The following is a 22,850-nucleotide window of genomic DNA, read 5'->3' as shown; positions in this document are numbered from 1 at the left end:
CAAATATCAAACTTGCACTGTAAAAATTACAACAGGATAAGGTTACGGATAGGGACGCGGGTGGCGCTGTGGGTTAAAACCACAGAGCCTAGGACTTGCCTATCAGAAGGTCAGCGGTTCGAATCCCCATGACGGGGTGAGCTCCCGTTGCTCGGTCCCTGCTCCTGCCAACCTAGCAGTTCGAAAGCACGTCAAAGTGCAAGTAGATAAATAGGTACCTCTCCAGCGGGAAGGTAAATGGCGTTTCTATGCGCTGCTCTGGTTTGCCAGAAGCGGCTTAGTCATGCTGGCCTAATGATCCGGAAGCTCTACGCCAGCTCCCTCGGCCAATAAAGCGAGATGAGCGCCGCAACCCCAGAGTCTGCCACGACTGGACCTAATGGTCAGGGGTCCCTTTACTTTTAAGGTTAAGGATATTACATCAAAGTCATCAGCTGCAATCTGAATGACAGGCATTTGACCTTCAAAATGACTTTTTCCTCCTCTCACACACATGCCCACCTCCCAGGACACTTACAGCACTTCTCTGGAATATCTGCATGTTTGTACTTCAGACCCACACACCAGCAATCAGTTTTTGGGACTGCAATCTGTTATCCAGTGGCTGCCACCAGCCTTCCTCTGTGGCTCTTCACCTTTGGAAGAGAAGCTGCCAAACACTTAAAGACTACCTGGTTCCAGGGTCACAAAGTTAGGGCAAGTTGGGTTCCATTCTCTGTCCAGCTGCAAAATGCCCTGATTTTATCCTCCCTGAACAAACTGGATGAATCAACAGGACAGGATAATTGTCATGGTCCGGTTCATGGGCGATCGAAGTCCCAGCTGGGGATGTCGGGACCGGGGGCAAGATGGCAGGGTGGGAACAGGAACGGGAGTCCAGAAGCCAGGAGTTGGGAAGCCAAGAGTCTGAGGGTCAGAGAGCTGGGAGTCCAGAAGCCAAGGGTCCAGAAGCAAGGAGTCACAAAGGCAGGGGTCCGAGGATCAAGGAGAAAGGAGTCACAAAGGCAGGGGTGCAAGGAGTCAAGGAACCAAACACAGCAAGGCAGGGAACATGTTGCTGTGGCAAAGAGCTGAAGGGAAATGCGGACCTTATATTCCTTCCCGGCTCTTGCTACCAGGTGTTGTGAGTTACCAATCGGCCTCACCTGTGAGGCTGCGCCTTGCCTCTCCAGAACAAACTTAGGAAGGCCCTAGTCCTGGTCACAGGACCTGGCTCCTGCACGCACACCTGACAAAGATGCCCACATGCTTTAACAGGGTATAATATAAACAAATTTGTTTCTGTTATTATCCTTGCACTAGCCCATTGTTTATATCCTGCCTTTCAGGATACAATTCCTTCAAAGGCAGCTTATATTAAACTACATTTTTAAACTACCGCAATAAACAACAGCAACATATAAAAAGTCATCCTTCCCACAGGGCACTTAATGGTAGAATGTGTCTGTCTTGGGAAGCAGACAGTCCAGATGGAATAGTTGCCAAGGTGGTCTTCACCTGCCTCCCTTCCTCTACTGGGCTCCTTACACATTCAAAGCACATTTCCCTTCTCAAAGAATTCCAGGCACTGTAGTATGTTTATTCTTACTGTTGTTGTTGTTATTATTATTATTATTATTATTATTATTATTATTAATAATATTTGTATACAACCCTTCATCCAAAGATCACAAGGTGGTTCACAACATAAAAACACAAAATTAAAACACAAAATACATAATAAACACTTTAAAAAATGTTATCAGCCCAAGGCCTGGTTATAGAGAAATGTATTTGCTTGCTGCCTAAAGGTATATAATGAAGGTACCAGGCAAGCATTCCTGGGGAGAGCATCCTACAAATAGGGAGCCACTGCAGAAAAGGCCCACTTTTGTGTTGCTGCCTTTCGGACCTCTCATGGAGGGGACACACAAAGAAGGGCCTCGGATTATGATCACAGGGTCCAGATGTGGGGAGAGGTGGTCTTTGAAGCACAGGTGGCAACCATTTTGCACGGGGGGGGGGTTTGTTCCTGGCTCCCCTGTGCATTGGTGGAACACACCAACAAGTCCACTTCGCCTTGTTACACTCCCATTCTGCCCTCTTCCAAGTCCAAAAGGAGCCAGGTGTTGGTGGTTGCGCATGAATTGGGCACATGCAAAATGGTTGCTGCCTGTATTGTTAAGGGTTGCTGGGGATTGTAACTAGAGCATGGAGAATTATTGGAGGGGGAGACTATGTTTCACATGTGCTGTAAAGCCCTGACTGTAGATGGCCCTGTGGTGTGGGAAAAAGTCCAACTGGAGCAGGTTCTGAGCTGGTCTTCATAGGAACGTAAGACAAAGACTGCTGGATCAGACCTATGGCCCATCTAGTCCAGCATTCTGTTCTTCCAGTAGTTGATTAGATACCAGGGGGAAGCCTGCACACTGGGCATGAACACAACAGTAACCTGCCCACCTGTGATTCCTATCAACTGGTAATCTTCATTTCTCTCCCCATTCTCTACAAGTCTCCAAAAACATATTGAGAGGGACTTGAACTCACCCAATCTTCAAGGAAAATTGGCTCTAGTGGAGAACTCAAGAATCAGGACAGCTGCAAGGAAAACAGGAAGTTGAGTAGGCATTTATCTGTCTGTCATAACACTAAGGCATGAGGCCATCCAGTGAAATGGATGAGCAGTAGATTCAGGAAGGGAACAAGAAAGTACTTTTTCACACAATTTATGATTCACTTATGCAATTTGCTGCCATGAGATGTGGGGTTGGCTTAGGCTTAGATACAAAAAGGCTAGACAAGTTTATGCAGACAACTTGTGCGGCTTTATCAGCAGGTATTAGTCATGATAGGTGCTTAGCAGCAGTGTATATTTGAAGACTAGATGCTAGGGGATTAGCGAAGGGTAGGGCTGTTGCCTTCCTGCCCTGACTGGGGACATCCTGGAAGCTGGCCACTGCTGGAAGCAGGATGTTAAAGCAAAAGGAACTGTGGTCTGATCCAGCTGACGACTGCTGCTGCTGCTGCTTGCGTGAGTGTTGGGAGGACCGCTCCCTCTCCTGCCAACTCCATCCGGCCTAGGGGGCGGGGCCTGCACTCGCACCCACAGCATAAGAGGCCTGAGAGAGGCCTCCGGGACACGACTGCTGCTGCTGCTGCTGCTGCTGCTTGCGTGAGTGTTGGGAGGACCGCTCCCTCTCCTGCCAACTCCATCCGGCCTAGGGGGCGGGGCCTGCACTCGCACCCACAGCATAAGAGGCCTGAGAGAGGCCTCCGGGACACGACTGCTGCTGCTGCTGCTGCTGCTGCTGCTTGCGTGAGTGTTGGGAAGACCGCTCCCTCTCCTGCCAACTCCATCCGGCCTAGGGGGCGGGGCCTGCACTCGCACCCACAGCATAAGAGGCCTGAGAGAGGCCTCCGGGACACGACTGCTGCTGCTGCTGCTTGCGTGAGTGTTGGGAGGACCGCTCCCTCTCCTGCCAACTCCATCCGGCCTAGGGGGCGGGGCCTGCACTCGCACCCACAGCATAAGAGGCCTGAGAGAGGCCTCCGGGACACGACTGCTGCTGCTGCTGCTGCTGCTGCTGCTGCTGCTTGCGTGAGTGTTGGGAAGACCGCTCCCTCTCCTGCCAACTCCATCCGGCCTAGGGGGCGGGGCCTGCACTCACTGCCACAGCATAAGAGGCCTGAGAGAGGCCTCCGGGACACGACTGCTGCTGCTGCTGCTGCTGCTGCTTGCGTGAGTGTTGGGAGGACCGCTCCCTCTCCTGCCAACTCCATCCGGCCTAGGGGGCGGGGCCTGCACTCGCACCCACAGCATAAGAGGCCTGAGAGAGGCCTCCGGGACACGACTGCTGCTGCTGCTGCTGCTGCTGCTGCTGCTGCTTGCGTGAGTGTTGGGAAGACCGCTCCCTCTCCTGCCAACTCCATCCGGCCTAGGGGGCGGGGCCTGCACTCGCACCCACAGCATAAGAGGCCTGAGAGAGGCCTCCGGGACACGACTGCTGCTGCTGCTGCTGCTGCTGCTGCTGCTGCTGCTTGCGTGAGTGTTGGGAAGACCGCTCCCTCTCCTGCCAACTCCATCCGGCCTAGGGGGCGGGGCCTGCACTCACTGCCACAGCATAAGAGGCCTGAGTAGCTACCGGCAGCAATGGACAAAATGGTTTTAAATGTTTTAATCGCTTTTAATTTGCAGCACTTTAAATGGTGGTTGTTGTTTTTTATAATATTATATTATTTCATTATTTTATTTTTGCTTGGGGTGGGATAAGCACTGTGTCAGCACTATTGTTCCTTGTTTTGCTTTGTTTTGTTTTGTTTTGTTCTGTTTTGTTTTTTTATTATTATTATTCTGTTAAATTATTATATAGTTTGTATTTTTCCTTTTAAGGGGGAGGGTCATGGCTGCCTGGGAGTGGGCCTCAGCCAATAGATTGGGTGGGGCAGGTTCCACAGGGGGAGATGTATTGGGACACCCGATCTCAGTGATCACGGGCAGGAGGAGGAGTTATGCTAAGACCAGACCATGTCATTACCGAGGAGGCAGGTTTAGTCGTTGTTTGAGGACTATCCCTGCCTCCAGGTCTGGTCCTGACCGGAAGGATACAGTAATCAGCAAGGGAAACCCACATGACCTGAAAGTGTTGCTGTGCAATGCCAGGTCAATGATGAATAAAACCACTGCCATCCACGACCTGATTGTGGATGGAGGATTTGACCTGGCATGTGTGACAGAGACCTGGTTGGATGAGGCAGATGGGCCTGTCCTTGCCGCTGCTTGCCCACCAGGTTTCTCTTACGCACAGCAACCCAGGTCATGTGGGCGGGGAGGGGGGGTTGCAGCGATTTTTAGGAAGTCATTAGTCTGCACCAGGCGTCCTATTGGGAAGACCCAGTTTTCTGAGTGCATGTTCTGGAAGCTGGGCAATAGGGGCAGTACAGGATTCCTACTGGTGTACCGACCTCCCCGCTGCACCAAGGATTCCCTGCCCGAGCTGCTTCAGGTCGTGTCGGATATACTCCTGGAGACACCTAGCTTGGTTGTCCTGGGGGATTTTAACATCCATGCCGACACGACCTTACAAGGGGCAGCTCGGGACTTCGTGGAAAGCATGGCCTCCATGGGGCTGTCCCTGAATAAGTCTGGCCCAACTCATAGCCACGGACATGCCTTAGACTTGGTGTTTACCTCTACGGATGTTGGTGATCTGACATTAACTAAAAGCGAAACAAAAGAAGTGCCATGGTCAGATCACTTCCTGGTGCAACTGGACTTCTCCGCAACCCTTCCCCTCCGCAGGGAGGCGGGACCGATTCGGATGGTCCGCCCCCGCCACTTAATGGATCCAATTGGCTTCCAGAGAGTGGTAGGGGATGCTTTATCCCAAGTTGATGGCCTTTCAGCTGATTCCCTGGTGGCACGCTGGAATGCGGAGTTAACCAGGGCTATTGACTGTCTGGCTCCGAAGCGCCCTCTCCGATTGCATGGAGCCCGGACAGCCCCGTGGTTCTCCCCGGAGCTGAGGGTGATGAAACAATCGTTGAGACGGCTAGAGCGCCGGTGGCGGAAAACTCATTCTGAATCAGACCGGACACGGGTTAGAGCTCAACGTCGAGCCTACCAAGTGGCAATGGCGACGGCGAAGAGGGCCTTCTTCGCCGCCTCCATTGCATCTGCAGAAAACAGCAGCAGGAGACTTTTTCAGGTGGTTCGCAGTTTATCGGAACCACCTGTACCACCGGGGCCTGGTAGGGACCCCAAGATCTCCTGCAATGCTTTTGCAAAGTTTTTTTGCAGATAAAATCGCTCAGATTCAGAAGGAAGTAGACTCCACAGTGGGAGCAGGGCCAGGGCGGGAGAGTGCTAGAGTTCTGTCTGGTCCTGTTATATGGGATCAATTCCAATCTGTTACCTCCGAGGATGTGGACAGGCTGCTTGGACGAGTGAAACCGACCACCTGTCTTCTTGATCCTTGCCCATCCTGGCTGATAAAAGCGAGCCGGGAAGGGCTGGGCGATGGGCTTTGCGGGGTGGTGAATGCTTCCCTCTGTGAGGGAGCCTTCCCAGACCCGCTGAAAGAGGCGGTCATTAAACCGCTTCTTAAAAAACCATCTTTAGACCCGGCCAGTATGGCCAACTATCGCCCAGTCTCAAATCTTCCATTTTTGGGCAAGGTGATTGAGCGGGTGGTTGCTGAACAACTCCAAGCACGCCTGGAGGAAACGGACCATTTGGATCCCTTCCAATCGGGATTCAGGCCTCACCATGGGACTGAAACTGCCTTGGTCGCGCTGGTTGATGATCTCCGGCGGGCTAGGGACAAAGGTGAGAGCTGTTTCCTAGTTCTGCTGGATCTCTCAGCGGCCTTCGACACCATCGACCATAACATCCTTCTGGACCGTCTAGAGGGGCTGGGAGCTGGGGGCACTGTTATACAGTGGTTCCGCTCCTTCCTCCTGGGCCGTGTTCAGAAAGTGGTGGTGGGGGATGAGTGTTCAGACCCTTGGGCCCTCACTTGTGGGGTACCTCAGGGTTCCGTCCTCTCCCCCATGCTTTTTAACATCTATATGAAGCCGCTGGGAGAGATCATCAGGGGGTTTGGACTGGGTGTTCATCAGTATGCAGATGACACCCAGCTCTACCTCTCCTTTAAATCAGAACCAGTGAAGGCGGTGAAGGTCCTGTGTGAGTGCCTGGAGGCGGTTGGAGGTTGGATGGCGGCTAACAGATTGAGGTTGAATCCTGACAAGACAGAAGTACTGTTTTTGGGGGACAGGAGGCGGGCAGGTGTGGAGGATTCCCTGGTCCTGAATGGGGTAACTGTGCCCCTGAAGGACCAGGTGCGCAGCCTGGGAGTCATTTTGGACTCACAGCTGTCCATGGAGGCGCAGGTTAACTCTGTGTCCAGGGCAGCTGTCTACCAGCTCCACCTGGTACGCAGGCTAAGACCCTACCTTCCCGCGGACTGTCTCGCCAGAGTGGTGCATGCTCTGGTTATCTCACGCTTGGACTACTGCAACGCGCTCTACGTGGGGCTACCTTTGAAGGTGACCCGGAAACTGCAATTAATCCAGAATGCGGCAGCTAGACTGGTGACTGGGAGTGGCCGCCGGGACCACATAACACCGGTTCTGAGAGATCTGCACTGGCTCCCAGTACGTTTCCGAGCACGATTCAAAGTGTTGGTGCTGACCTTTAAAGCCCTAAACGGCCTCGGTCCTGTATACCTGAAGAAGCATCTCCACCCCCATCGTTCAGCCCGGACACTGAGATCCAGCGCCAAGGGCCTTCTGGCGGTTCCCTCATTGCGAGAAGTGAGGCTACAGGGAACCAGGCAGAGGGCCTTCTCGGTAGTGGCGCCCACCCTGTGGAACGCCCTCCCATCAGATGTCAAAGAGATAAAGAATTATCTGACATTCAGAAGACATCTTAAGGCAGCCCTGTTCAGGGAAGTTTTTAATATGTAATGCTGTATTGTTTTTAACACTGATTGGGAGCCGCCCAGAGTGGCTGGGGAAACTCAGCCAGATGGGCGGGGTATAAATAATAAATTATTATTATTATTATTATTATAGCAGGGCTGTATGTACTCTAGTCAACATCCCCTTAGAAAGACAACATCTGTGCCTTTAACAAATGTGCAGATATAGTGAATTTTGGATTGTGCGGCAGTAGCAGCACCATCACAGAAAAAGCCAACTATAAAGTAACTTGCTTTGCCCCCCAAAGGAATATGGCATTCTACTCAGATTTGTGATGGTGCAGTTTTAATAAAAACATACTTGTCTGCCCATCACTCGTCCCTACAGGCTTCTCATGTCCCCACTTTGGGGAGCCCTGAATTATGCAATGCAAGAGTTGGTAAACAAGAGCAGGTGGTTCTGGTTTTTCTGATTGTCATGCAAATTTATACAGCTCCGAAAGCAGATGCCAGGAATATTTCAGTGACTCTGGAATGGATCACTTGTAGTTTCCCATATGTCATTGGGATGAGATAGAGGAATTCTGTGAAGCCATGGGCAGGGGCTGACTTCATTCGGACAAAAAAAAAAGCTTCCAGAATTGGCCCACGTGTAGGGCTTAATTTGAACCAGGGCTGAGCCCAAGACACGTGCATAGTTTCAGTGCTTTATTTCAGACAGTAGAATTTGTTTCAAAATCTAGTTCTGGGTTTATCATTTTTCCTGGAACTCAATTTCTCTGTTGCTGCAGACAGCCTGCCTCAATGTCTTGACTGCATACTTCCAGCCTACCAGATTTTCAGCCATATAAGAATCTGATATGCAAAATTATCTAGGTTGGAGAAAAACAGAAGTGTTACAGGGCTGAACTTAACTTGGCAGCAAAAGGACACAGTTCTTTGTTTGAAGACTGCCAAACAGTAACATCTGACTAGCTGGCTTGAAAGCACTATTTATAGCTTCCTTTCCTGGCTTGGCTTAAGTGAGGGATATATAAACACTTTTTTTGTTTATTGTTTTGTTATTGGTTCCCTCACCTCTTCCTTGTTATGTTTGCCAGCGTATTCAATTCTGTGCCAGGCTGGGGCACACAGCACAGCTAGTGCTCCATCTCCAGTTAGGATGACACCAAGGCACAGTCAGAGCCCAAGAAGTGCTGAGATAAATAAAAAAGGGAAGAAAAACAGGACATTTTAACTCTGCCCTTGCAAAATCTGAGATATAAACAGTGCCATGCACTTAAGTGAAAAGCACATAGGGCAGAATTACTGGGTTTGCGTGCTCTCTTGTCATCAATGGTTTTGTTTCTAGACCACCTGTCATCAGACGATTGCAAGGAAGTATACCACAATATAAAAGCTTCCCAGAGCCCAGTAAGCAAGGAAAACTTGCTGGGTGCATGTGTGGGGGAGGACATATAAACAGTTTCTCCGCTCTCCATTTATTTATTCATTCCCCTCCACCTCACATAAGGTTGCAATGGTGTTAAGTAAATTGAGCTCAGGTTGTGGGTTCACTGTATAGTTTTCTTAGGGACTACAACTAATCCAGAATGCGGCAGCTAGACTGGTGACTGGGAACGGCTGCCAAGACCATATAATACCGGTCTTGAAAGACCTACACTGACTCACAGTATGTTTCCGAGCACAATTCAAAGTGTTGGTGCTGACCTTTAAAGCCCTAAACAGCCTCGGTCCGGTATACAGTGGTACCTCGGGTTAAGTACTTAATTCGTTCCGGAGGTCCGTTCTTAACCTGAAACTGTTCTTAACCTGAAGCACCACTTTAGCTAATGGGGCCTCCCGCTGCCGGCGCGCTGCCGGAGCACGATTTCTGTTCTCATCCTGAAGCAAAGTTCTTAACCTGAGGTACTATTTCTGGGTTAGTGGAGTCTGTAACCTGAAGCATCTGTAACCTGAGGTACCACTGTACCTGAAGGAGTGTCTCCACCCCCATCGTTCAACCCGGACACTGAGGTCCAGCACCGAGGGCCTTCTGGCGGTTCCCTCGCTGCGAGAAGCCAAGTTACAGGGAACCAGGCAGAGGGCCTTCTTGGTAGTGGCACCCACCCTGTGGAACGCCCTCCCACCAGATGTCAAAGAGGAAAACAACTGCCAGACTTTTAGAAGACATCTGAAGGCAGCCCTGTTTAGGGAAGCTTTTAATGTTTAATGTTATTGTATTTTAATATTCTGTTGGAGTGGCTGGGGAAACCAGCCAGATGGGCAGGGTATAAATAAATTATCATTATCATTATCGTTGTTGTTGTTATGTATTTTTGCTAGAAGAGTCATCTGGACTCAGTGATTTGTCAATTTTTATTTTATCAAGAAGCCCTAGAACTTCATTTCTTGTCACTACTATTTGCCTCAATTCCTCAGACTCCCTTCTTGTGAAAGTTCAGGCCCAGGAATCTGCCCTATATCTTCTGCTGTGAAGACAGATGCAAAAAAATCCTTTAGCACACCTTTTACTCCGTTGTCATCTAAAGGTCCAACACCCCGCCCTAGCCAATCTCCTGCTACTAATGTATTTAAATGAATTTTTCTTGGTGGTGTTCTTCATGTTTTTGTTTAGCAATGTGCTCCTCGAATTCTTTTTTAAGCATCCCTTCAGGGTGTTTTAAAAGCAGATTTTCCAGCTGCACAAATTCTCTGTCAGACACCATGTCACATATGCACACATACACACAGTGTCAAATGAACACACAGTATGCTTTGCTTACACCTGTGGCAGTTTCTCCATAGAAGTTACGGTAGTCATTCTCATTCTCATCTACAGCAAAACCCAACTTACCGTACAAGTGTATCTATCTACTCCTCTACCTCATCAAACTTGTGCTGCCAAAATTGGTATGTCTCAAGCAGTCTTCTTGGCCCTGGAAGTACTTTTCTTCATCTGAAGTACACATTCTGGCTGAACTTCTAATATTGTGGCTAAGAGAGCTTTTGAGGAAAACAGAATGAATGCAATTTAGATTGTGGATATTTAGGAGGGAGAAATAAGACTTATATAGCATAAGTACTGTGAGTCACCTTGCTCTCTTAGGTTCAGAATGAGTACAAATCTAAACAGCAACAAAAATGAAACAGAAAGCACGGGCATAGCCAGGATTTTTGTTGCAGAGGCAGAACCTCATATTCGTATTGATTTGTATTGAGTTCGGGGGACAGCTGCCCCCTGCCCCCCACTGGCTACGCCTCTGGCAGAAAGTGTGTAGCCTTGTGGAATCCTAGATCAACATACTACTTGATGATAGCACTGAAATGATTTTGGGAATGGTGCATCCCAAAGGGTTAATGCTGTAGCATAGAATATTGTAATGCCATATGCCTTAGGCCAGGGGTAGGCAAACTAAGGTAAGGCCTGGGGGCCAGATCTGGCCCAATCACTTTCTCAATCCAGCCCGTGGACGGTGCGGGAATCAGCATGTTTTTACATGAGTAGTATGTGCCCTTTTATTTGAAATGCATCTCTGGGTTATTTGTGGGGCCTGCCTGGTGTTTTTACGCGAGTAGAATGTGCCCTTTTATTTAAAATGCATCTCTGGGTTATTTGTGGGGCATAGGAATTCGTTCAAATCCCCCCCCCCAATATAGTCCAGACCCCCCCCCCAAGGTCTGAGGGACAGTGGACCGGCCCCCCTGCTGAAAAAGTTTGCTGACCCCTGCCTTAGGCAGTCCCCCCCACCCCAGTTAGTTATCAACTGTAGTGTGAGTTTTAACTGTGAGAGCAGCAAGCATGTTGAGTGCTATGCTGCTGTCTGCCTCAGAGCCAGTTGGTAAATACTGATCAGTCTCAGGTACAAATTCATGTAAATATTCTTCAGTAACGTAAGTATTGCCTGTTACAGATAGGTAGCCGTGTTGGTCTGCCATAGTCAAAACAAAAAAAATTTTCCTTCCAGTAGCACCTTAAAGACCAACTAAGTTAGTTCTTGGTATGAGCTTTCGTGTGCATGCACACTGCCTGTCTTGTACATTCAATGTAACAAGAGCAAGTACAGTGGTACCTCAGGTTACATACGCTTCAGGTTACAGACTCTGCTAACCCGGAAAAGTGCTTCAGGTTAAGAACTTTGCTTCAGGATGAGAACAGAAATTGTGCTCTGGCGGCATGGCGGAAGCAGGAGGCCCCATTAGCTAAAGTGGTGCTTCAGGTTAAGAACAGTTTCAGGTTAAGTACGGACCTCCGGAATGAATTAAGTACTTAACCTGAGGTACCACTGTACAGAAAGTAAAAGTCATATGTTAATTTTAAATTTTAAAACCAAGTGTGTTGCATTGTTTTCTTCTAGGAGGGAAAAAGATAACTATTCAAAAGGCCAAATGTCCTGGGGCAACTTCCACACAACTCTGTATAATTACCACAATGATAATATCACCCATTTTTCTGTACAGACGAAAGGAGGTACAGAACAGAGGGAAAAGGAGAAACTGGCAAACTTATAAAGTCCCTGCAGGCAGAAAGCTAGCTAGAGAGCTGAGTGGGTGAGTACTTTTATTGCCTGCGTGCTCATCTTCTGCTTGCAGGGAGTTTTTGTTTGTCTTGGTAGGGGGGAATTCAGTCAACCCTCGCACTCCCTCAAATTTCTCCCTCTCGCTCCCTGTGGTCCTCGCTTGACAGGACCGCAGGCCGAAGCCTCGTTGCCAGGGCAACACGCACGTTTTTATTTTGCCCTATCGGCTTCCTCCTCTACGTTGGGGGCGGGACTGAGAACCCCGTTAAGGCGGGGCATTAAGGCACGCATTGTTTCTCATCGGCGGCAACTGAAAGCTATTTCCCAGACTGAAAAGCGGCCCCACCAATCGCAAGCCGGCGAGAGCTCAGCGCGCGAGGCTGCAGGATTTGGAGGCAGGCAGCGGGGATGATCGGCGGCCGCGGCTGCCAATGGAGAGCGAGAAAGGAGCGCATAAGAATCCCAGAGCGCCGCGGTGAGCGGCGACTCCTCGCGCGCGAGGCTGGCCAATGAGGAGAAGGCGATGGGCGGGGCTCCGAACGGGACGCTCGTTGGGAGGGGGAGAGGGGGAGGCTGCTTCTGCTGCTGCTGCTGCTCTGGCGGCGGCGGCGGCGGCGGAGGAGGAAAATGGCGCCGAGCTCGAAATCGGAGCGGGGCGGCGGCGCGTCAGGAGGCAAGCGGGGCTCGGCGGAGTCCGGGCGCGGCGGGAGGCGGGAGCATGTGGTGAGGCAGCTCGAGCGCGTCAAGGTGAGGAAAGCGGCGGGGCGGCCGAGGCCTGGCCCTGAGCGCCGGAGGTGGAAGGCGGAGGACGGTCGGCGTGTGGGAAGCGGTGGGGTCGAGATGGGGAAAAGACCCCGCGGGGGATGGAGAGGAAATCTTAAGCGGGGCGGGGAGGGGCGGAAAGAAAGGCGGCGGGCGGGCGGGTGTGTATGGCGGTGTTGGTGCCACGGCCGAGACCTTCCGCGCCGAAGGCAGGAAATGTCTATACTGCATGTTCATTTATTTATTTAATAAAATGTACACACCGCTTGGTTGATTGCTTCCCCCCCTCCCCCACCCACAAAAAAACCCCAAAACTCCTCAGAGTGGTTTATAGGAAGATAAAACATGAATGTCGGGGGGACGACGACCTCACAACCCTACTTTAAAACATGCAAAAGTTAAAATGCTAAAGCAGATTAATATTACCTCAGCTTTCATCTGGTAGACTTGTCTAAACAGCAATGTTTTTAGTTGCATGACTACTGCTGCTACTACTGTTACCATTACCATTATAATGTATCTATTTATATATATATATATATATATATATATATATATCACCCACCTTTTTCCTTGACAGGGACTCTGCTGAGAACATAGGGAATAATAATTAAAAAGCAATTAAACATCAGTAGAATAAAAGCTATAAGTATATATGTGTGTATACACACACACACACACACATTTAGTCTAAACATACAGATGAAAACAATCACAGCAGCAACCCCCTCATTAAAAATGGACAGTTCTCAAAAAGCTTTTTGGAATAATTTCCTTTTCACCTACTGGCAGAAGAACAATGTGGAGAGAGCCAATTTAAAAATGAAATACGTATTTTATGGTTTTCAAGATTAACATCGTAAATATAACATAAAAACAAAAAGAACACATAGAGTACATACTAGGATGGAGCCAGTCTTCACTTCTCCAGGGAGGGAGTTCCAAAGTTATCTGGGAGGAGCCACCACCAAGAAGGCCTTTGTTCAATGTAAATTGGGGAAGGTGTGCATGTTTGAGGGTATGAATTGGATTTGGGGATACAAATTAGATTTTTTTAAAAAAATTGTAAGATAAATGTATGGAGATGGGATGGGAATAAGGTAGGCTATAACCATGTGAAAACACCTTGCACATAGTTGTGCATTGGGTATTGAAATCCTTGAAAGCTAACCAAGTTTTAGGCTTGAAAGCTAACCAAGTTTTAGCCTTTTCTGTTTCAACAATACACATACCCCTCTGGAATTGCTAATACTGTAGGTATAGGTGTGTGTATCATGAGGAGAAACAGGTGTACTGGGAGAGTGAATGGCAGACTGTGATGGAAGTGCTGGAGAAGATTGTGTGACACTAGGGAGGCTGGTGAGGAATGAGCTGCTGCCTGTGGTTGGGGGTGTGCAAAGAGTCTGTAAAAGATGGTGGTGGAATGTCGCTTTAAGGAAGGGTGGGAAACACATGCAGCTAATAATAATACAAAAACCAAAACCTCAGAGTCTGCTGTAGCTGGACTTCCCACTGCCCTTCACTCCACAGGCCCATCTGCTATCAACTGTTCCAGTGGAAGCAAGTCCAGTAGAGAGGAGGATGCATGCAAGGAGCACCTCACAGCTGGCCATCCCTACCCCTCAGGGCCTTTTTACCAGTAACTGCCCCGTGGGAAGGATCCTGATTACTTTTATACATTGTTTGTTATGTTGTGGTGTTTATTCATTCATTTATAAAAATGCAATTTAATGTTACTTTTAAGCCATCTTGACAAATTTGTATGTAAGGTGGAATATAAATAATTGAAATAAATAAATAGTTTTGTGTGTGTGATGAAAAGCATTAAGAATTCTTCCGCTAAAAGATTATTTATCTATGAAAGTGGATAGTTTGGTGGAGGTGAATGGTGTATGGAGGTATTTCTGGCTGTGTTGGATTAGGCTAGTGCAAGAGAGGCATATGTTCAAATGCCTGCTTTACCATCATGCTAATCATGTGACCTTTGGCTAGTCGTTCTTCTGTCTGTCTGATTTACCTCATTGGGTTGTGTGCAATGTTCGAAACTCCCATTGTTCTAGGCGCATTTTGCGACAGGGAATTTCATTAGCGCGAGCAGCTTCTGAGCTCTGGGCGCAGTACTGCACCTAAGATTTCAGATTAAAACTGCAGAGTGGAAGGAAAGGAGGACCGTTTTTGTCTCCTCACTTCCAGCTACTCTCTGAAGAGACCCTTTTGAGAATATTAGGGGGGTGGGCGGAGGAAGGACTAGACCATGTGGAAAATGAACATATTTTAGCTGCAGTTCATTGATTTTCAGCTTTGTATTCTTGTTATAAAAAAAGCGCACCTAGGCATTCTGTTGTTGCTCCCATAACCTTGGTTTAAGGTGCCCTTTAGTTCCTAGCTTTCATATCTCAGTTTCTAACACTGGTTGGGTAGTTCTGGGTAAGACAAAGATGTTGTAATCTACAGGCGCATGTGTAGGGAAAGAGCAAGCATATTGAGAGAATGTGAAGTAGTATTGTGATGGAAGGAACATAAAATTGGGGAGGATGTAAAATTAATATCATAGAGGGGTTTATATTTTTGGTGAGTTGCAGAGACCAGTGGCATTCAGATTCACAGTTAGTGGTCAGCCGAGGACAGATCATCTGTTCCCAGCCATTTTCCCTCTTCTGCAGATATAATTCATTATTAATCTTTTATGTTGTGGCTTGTTGGATGAAGTACTTCAAAGCTTTATTGTCCTTTGCTTTGCCAGTCTTTTGGGGAGCCTTCTAATAAAGAACATAATTTCTTTGCTAGATTGAACCAAAATCCTTCTAATCCAGCAGTCAGATGCTCCTGGAAAACTTGCAGGCAGGGCATATAGAGGATGGGTAACAACAGGAGGTCTTCCTCAGCACCTGTTAATCAGATGTATATTACATCTGTACACAGAGGTTCCTTTTTATTGTCACTAAAAGCATTTGGTCAGACCTATTCTCTGTGAGCATGTAAAATTACTTATAAAAGTAATCTATTGCTATTGCTGCTGTCTTCTGTAAAGCCATATTGTGCTGTGTGAAGCCGCATTACTTTTTCTTCAATTTAGTTCCCCACCCCCATTTCTAAAGTAAGCAAGCCATTTTCAAAGCATGGGTTATGAATAAAAAGATGGCTTCCTTCAACCACAATTTTTGGATCATATACAGTCGTACCTCAGAAGTCGAACGGAATCCGTTCCAGAAGTCCATTCGACTTCCAAAACGTTTAGAAGCTGCATCGGATGTTCAGGTTCCAAAGAACGTTCGCAAACTGGAATACTCATTTCCGGGTTTGCAGTGTTTGGGAGCCAAAACGTTCGACTCACAAGGCGTTCGTCATCCAAGGCCCAAGGTACGACTGTATAATGTAACCCAGAGTTCTTTGAAATGAAACAAAGTGTTAGCTCTGTCCTCCTTACATCTGCTAAAGAGAAGGAAGAGAAGAGTGTGTGAGTCTCATTCTAGCTTATGCATTTAACACTAAACCATAGTTTAATGTTAAGTGCAAGCCAGCTATTGGGTCGTTGGCACCTGCTATCTCTCCTTGTGCCTTTAACACCAGAGCAAAGAGTCTAAGTGAGAAGTTGGCCACTTTAAGCCCATTCCTATTCATTTGTGCCATCTTGATTCTTGAGTGGGGCAGTGATGTTCATGTGCAACTAGAGGTATGGCTCATCTGTGCTGTAAGGTTTGCAGTTGATTTCTGCCAAGAATCAGTGACTTGCCAGGACCACATAGAGGGCACCAGATGCTTCTGCCGCTGATTAAGTCCCATTAACACCCATGGGCCCACTCCCCCTTTTGACCATTTGTGGTACTTTGTACATTAGATATGGCCTTGAGATCTTTAAGAGAACCTTCTTTACTGTCTTTGATACCCCTTGCAGATCAGTGGACAGCTCTCACCTCGCCTCTTCCGTAAGCTACCACCAAGAGTTTGTGTATCTCTGAAGAGCATTGTTGATGAACATTTCTTGTGTGCAGGGTAAGACTATGTCCCTCATTCTGTGATGAACTGTCATTGTGCTGGCTATTCCTTAGCTGCATGGGTGGTCATTCTACACATGGACCTGTTAGTCTTAATTTGGCATTTTTCTTTACAGGCACATTTTCCTTGGCTTCTCTAAGTGTGGGAGATACGTCTTGTCCTACACCAGCAGCAGTGGTGATGATGATTTCTCCTTCTATATCTACCATCTCTATTGGTGGGAGTTCAATGTCCACAGCAAACTAAAAATGGTATGGTTCAAGCTGCATATGATGGGTATGGAATTGAGATCTCCCCCTTGTTGTGAGTTAGGGGAATTAGCTTGGGGAATTAGCACAACTTGCCTTGTTATTGGTGGAACACTGTGGAAGGCACTTGGAAAACTTCAGGTAGTGGGAAATCAGGATTCAGGGAGAGTATTTTGCCTTGGCTGCAGGAAGTAGTAAGTATGATCTTTGGGCCATACTTGAAGTTGGATCCCATCAAATAGCTGGGTCAGGCGCGCCAATTCTAGGGGGCGAGGTGTCTTTGGCTCCCTCAATATTTGTTTGAAGGGGGCCCAGTCCCTCCATGCTGCTAGGGCTGGTGCAGCCTTGCAGAAGGCTGCACAGTGTCGTGAGATGTGTGTGATGTCGCATGACACACACCTCCAATCTTGGGGGCAACTTGGTGCCTCTGAGCTGGGTGCTCACTGATTTGCAAAGCATGTGAACTTTAGTTCTCATGTGTGATTGTGTCCTGTCTGACAGTTTGCTAGGAAGGATTAACACATCTGTTGAAGCCAATGTAGAATAATATATTTGCCCTTACATACTTGCAGTATTTGCTTATCACAGGTATACAGATTGCTTCTTGATACCCAAGCACCTAAAAGCTGCAGTTTATCAATCTGGCTAACAGACTTTGCAGATAATTTATAGGTACAAAAACAAGTGTTAGTAATCTGTTTTTGGCAAGGGACGTAGTTTCTTTTTTGTGGGGTAGTGGATGCCATTTTTTGTGGTGATCACAAAACCTCTGTGCACTCCTGGGGCACATGTATTCTCTTATCAACCTAGACCAATTATAGTTGTGAAGATATACTTAAGAGCATAATAGCCCTGCTAGGTTAGACTAAAAGCCCATCCAGTTCAGTGTTCTGTTCTCACAGTGGCCAACCAGGTTCTATGAGAAGCCCAGAAGCATTAATGAGTTGGGCTGACTTCATTGCCCATGCTGAGGCTGTTTCACATGGGCTAGCTTGGACTTTATGATTACCAGGACAATCATGGGGTTGCATCATTTGCCCAGTACACCATTAGCCCAGCCCATGAGGCCAGATATACCCTTGACCTGGTCTTTGCCACAGAACAGATTGGTAATATTCCATTATGAGTTGGTTGTCATGGATGGGTTATATCCTGGTTAGTTTTGGGTTGAATGCACCTACTTCACTCTATTAGTGGTGAGGGCATTGAGATTGTCTGTGGAAACTTATGGAATCTGATGGATTCCTGAATGCTCTGAGGAATTTTCTGTCTGATGCTCCTATTGCTTCAGGAAGGATGACAGTAGAGCATAGCTGGTGTAAATCTCTGAATCTGACAGAACACAAGTGAGAGTGCATTAATGCTCTTCATGTGGCAGCAAAGACAGATAAAACTGATTACTTTGGCACCATTGCTTCTGCACGACTAGCAGAGCTTCCAGTGGTGATAGATTTTTTTTGTTACCTGGCTGGTAGAGCATCTCTTTGACACCCTTGGAAGCCTGTTTTGACCATTTTAGGGATAAAACGTATTTGGACTTTGCCCCCTGCTTTCCTCCTCTCCACGTACCTCTAAATCTGTTCCAGGGGTTCCCTCAATCCTCTGGAAATTTGTAGATGGCATGTGGGGAGGAGAGGGGCTCAAGCAGCAGAAATCCTTGTACTGCCTCCTGCTATTGCAAGGGGTTAGTTAAATCTTGCCCTAGAAATTGCATGAAAACATGAATGTGTCTAGAAGACCCTGGTGTTGCAGTAATGTTAATTTAAGTTTATTTGGGACCATTGCCCTTATTTTCCTCATGATTCAGGCTAATTCTGATTTTTGCTGTACATCTTTGCTCACAACACCAGTAACCTTTGAACTCATGCCCCATTCTGACACTACGTTTACTCCCCTCTCCACACTTTCTGTATTGAATTGTATGCATGTTTGCTTGCTTTTGTCTATTCTGATTTTGTAATCAATAAATTTGATTATGAATCAAAACGACTCCATTGGCGAAAAGAGTGCAGTTGATGTGCAAAGCGAAAGACAGTTAGGTTACCTGGTTGGCTTTCTGAAAGAACTAAACTAAACAAAGAATAATACATTTCCCGAAGAATTCTCTTCACCCAAAGATTTGTGGGGAGGTGGGGTGAAGTGGAGGCTAAAGTCTTCTGGGGGGAAATTCCTTTCTCAGCGGAGTGATGGAAGGAAAGGATGAAGGGAGCTTATCAGCTTCAGAGGACAGGTCTCTCTTTACAGGTAAGGGTGGGAAGCCAGTATGGCTTGTGTGCCACAGAGATGAGCTGATTAACTTTTGAGTAGATCTCACTGCCACCTTGTTCACTTAGGTGTCCAGTGGTAAAGAGGCTGGTGGCCTCCTGAGGTGATGCTAGTACTAGGGTACCACAAAGGTACTAATGGGATCAAGCAGGCACTGAAGAGTAGAAAGGGGTGGGAAACAAAGCAAGTTTTCACAAAGCAAGCCAGAGTCTGATCATCTGTGGGGCAACTCATAGTTTTTAGTTTGCTTAAAAGCAACCATGGCTTAACATGATGTGTGAACCAGGCCAAGGTGAATCTTTTTGAATTGAAGGGAATTAATATTTGTGAACTGCTGTACACAAATAGGTTCTGATTGTTAGGGGTTACAAATTTAGACAAACCCCTACTAAAAGCAAACCAGTACTTTAACTTTTAGAGGGTATTATTAACTGGCTTCACGTTGGGTTGTGCTTGGGCCTGTCATGCACTGGCTTACAACAGGCTTCCAAACCTGGTGCCCTCCATGTATTTTGGACTATAATTGCTGTGGCCAGTGGTCAGGGATGATGGGAGTTGCTCCAAAGCATGTGGTTGGTCACCTGTTCTGCAGAACTCTTATGTTCTTATGAAATGCGCCAAATTTGGCAAGGCTGGTGAGCTGCGTCAATCAATGTTGAGTCTGGATTAATTATGTTTATATATGAATATAAAATAGCAATCTTCACAAATCTAGAAAACCCTTTTCTACTAAGGTTTAATCACAGAAGGTGCTTACTGCTTCCTCTGTGAATTAATACTGTACAGCTCCAAACCATTAATTGGTTGGGTACTAATGGGACTAATTTGTTGGATACAGGTTTTAAGTGTATCCTCCTTTTTTCGTGGGGTCATCTATTGCTAAGTCTCTTTTCTGAGGCCCAGGTGGGGTTTCTGAAGTTTTACCAAGTGTCCTGCTGCTCCTTCAGGTACGTCAGGTTCGATTGTTCCAAGATGAAGAAATCTACAGTGACCTCTACTTGACTGTATGTGAATGGCCCAGTGACTCCTCCAAGGTCATCGTTTTTGGTTTCAAGTATGTTTCTTTCAATGAAATTTGCTTTTGAGATTGAGTGTGATATCTGCCAGTTGAACTTCCCACATTTCCATGAGAATCAGGAACTCATTATACTTGCTTGAGGCATTCTGGATTACTGCTTATTGTATTCTGCCTTTTAAGGAATGCTAAAAATCAGGAAAGGTATTGGTGTCTTTACAAATTATTTAACTGACATGGCCCCCTTACTTTGATTAATTGAATCAAGCAAAAGGGTTGTGTCAGTTGTGTCAATACATTATTACCTTTTCTGAATCAAGGGTCTCTTCCAGACAAAACAGATGCTAGCAAGAATTCAGTTTAACAGGGTGTTCCTTTGCTGTTGAATGGGTTAGTGTGACTATGGAGAAGGATCATAGCTTAGTGGTGGAGCACACACTTTTCATGTAAAAAGCTGCTGGCGCAATCCCTGAAAATCTCAGACAGAGCAGGGAAAGTCTCCTGGTTGTGATGCTGGGGCACTGCTGTCATTCAGAGTGGTCACTTCAGAGCTTGAACAAAGGATGGATGGATGGATGGATACATGAATTTCCTCCTCTGAAAATTGCCCCTTCTCTCCTGGTAGTACCCGTTCAGCCAATGGCCTGTTCATGAACATGATGATGAGTGATGAAAACCATCGTGATATCTACATTAGTACAGTTGCTATGCCTCCTCTTGTGCACTGTCCCAGCTGCAGGGACATGGCCATTGCACATCCAGGTGAGTGGCCTATTGCTGGCAAAGTGCCCTAAATTAATAAACTTGGAAGGACTGATAGCTAAAGCAGTAATAATTGCACCTGTAATCCAATGTGGGGAAATGACAGGATTCACATCATTAGAAAGAATACTTATGCTCAGTGTAATTTTGCTAAAATATTTTCATATTACATGCATTTCCAGTTATTAAAATGTAGCAGTCGCCAAAAGTTCCTTTTTATGAAACCAATAATCAATGTGAAACATTGAAAATTTATGGCCATTGAACTTTTGTTCATAGCCATAAAGAACTTGTTTAGTTTTAGAGCCATCCCAATTCCAAGGCTCAGGTTATAGTTTCATATTCTTTCTGAAGAGGTGCCAATTGTTCTTCTCTAGAAATTCAGAAAACAACTATTTACTTTTCCCCTAAGTTGGTGCTGATGATCCTTTGTACATGCTCCTTAGGTGATCCAAACGCCAAATGTTTGCAGCATGGGTTCATGCTGCACACCAAGTACCAGGTGGTGTACCCTTTCCCCACATTCCAGCCAGCATTCCAGCTTAAGAAGGACCAAGTGGTGCTGCTTAATACCAGCTATTCTCTGGTAGCTTGTGCTGTTTCTGTGCACACATCAGGTAAGAGAGTATGGGGAAGTTTGTGTGTCACTTCTCAGCCTCTGGATGAGAATCTGTGCAAGGTGAGCTTTGAGATGAACAGCCTCAAGTGTTGAATGCCTCTGTTGCATTTTAACACTGGGACTGCCCAGTTAAAATAATCATATGTTGAAGCTTCCTTTCACTGAGAACATACCCCATTGCAATAAATTAAAGTGCTTCCACTTTTATGTATCAAAAAGAATTCTTCAGTCCTAAAAATCTACTTCAAACTGAGGTGAACTAACTTATTGCATTTTTATATTTTCTTTCAACCCCGAGGATTTTTAGTATGGCAAACAAAATAATAAAAAGGCATTGATGTTTAAAAATGCAAAATGACAGAACACTGTTTTTACCCTATTGGCTCTAAGTTTATATAGTTTTCAGACAAACATCTGAAAAGCCTGGCACTGGATAGATAACGAAGTCAGTGCTAGGCGAGTCTTTCTTGGGATGGTGAAAGAGACACTGCTATTGCAGAGAAAGCCCTTTCACTGATCTCTGTTTTGCCTTCTGCTGCTTCTGAGAAAGTATAGGAAAGGGTAGACTGGAAAGGTTAATGAAGGTGAGAGGAATAGGCTCTTGGAATATTATTTTATTTATTTCATAAAGTTTATACACTGCTTGATTATATCTTTAAAAAACCCTCGAAGCAGAAAGGTACAGAAAGGTAACACAATAAAATCAAGAAAAATTCACAACCATACTTTAACATAACCTGAACTTTCTAAACATCTGGGTAGCCTTGTCTGAACAAGAATGTTTTTAGCAGGCGCCGAAAAGACTACAGTAAAAGGCACCTGCTTCATATCAGTAGGCAAGGCGTTCCAAAGTGTAGGTGGTGCCATACTAAATGATCAACTTCTTACAGATGCAGAAGAGGTATTATGTGGCACCTGTAGTAGTGCCAATTTCGCCAATTGAAGTGGGCACATGGGGCAAGGTGATCTTGTAGGCAGACTAGTCCCAACTTATTAAAGGCTTTCTATACTAATAGCAACACCTTGAACTTGGTCTGGTAGTGAGTAGGCAACCAGTGCAGACCTCTGAGCACAGGTGTTTTACATGACCTTATGTTGCAGCATTCTGCACTAACTGCAGCTTCTGGATCAAGCATGAGAGAAGCTTCACTTAGAGCGCATTGCATTAATCCAGTCTTGAACTAACAAATGCATGAACTACTGTGGCAGCGCTTTCCTGGTCCAGAAACGACCATAGCTGCTGAACTAGCTGCAGTTGGGAAAGGGCACTTCTAGCCTCAGATG

At 46.6% G+C, this 22,850-nt stretch overlaps 1 protein-coding gene and 1 long non-coding RNA gene across 2 annotated transcripts in view; both read left to right on the top strand.

The window, feature by feature from the left end:
• LOC307206797 overlaps positions 1-10,995 on the top strand; it is a 129,251-nt gene extending 118,256 nt beyond the window's left edge. The window contains exon 3 of the long non-coding RNA XR_013834503.1: positions 10,959-10,995. This is a non-coding gene — a long non-coding RNA (uncharacterized lncRNA). The remainder of the gene's footprint in view (positions 1-10,958) is intronic.
• A 1,465-nt stretch (positions 10,996-12,460) lies between these two features.
• Positions 12,461-22,850, top strand: part of DCAF15 (DDB1 and CUL4 associated factor 15) — a 20,603-nt gene continuing 10,213 nt past the window's right edge. The window contains exons 1-6 of the mRNA XM_079960048.1: positions 12,461-12,646; positions 16,557-16,654; positions 16,773-16,908; positions 20,118-20,224; positions 20,811-20,947; positions 21,394-21,564. Of these exons, the coding sequence (XP_079816174.1) occupies positions 12,527-12,646; positions 16,557-16,654; positions 16,773-16,908; positions 20,118-20,224; positions 20,811-20,947; positions 21,394-21,564 (769 nt within the window). The 5' untranslated portion in view covers positions 12,461-12,526. The remainder of the gene's footprint in view (positions 12,647-16,556; positions 16,655-16,772; positions 16,909-20,117; positions 20,225-20,810; positions 20,948-21,393; positions 21,565-22,850) is intronic.

The sequence above is a fragment of the Podarcis cretensis genome, assembly GCF_951804945.1.
Source record: "Podarcis cretensis genome assembly, chromosome: 17".
NCBI classification, from domain to species: Eukaryota; Metazoa; Chordata; class Lepidosauria; order Squamata; family Lacertidae; genus Podarcis; species Podarcis cretensis.
This window is presented reverse-complemented; position numbering and strand designations above follow the sequence as displayed.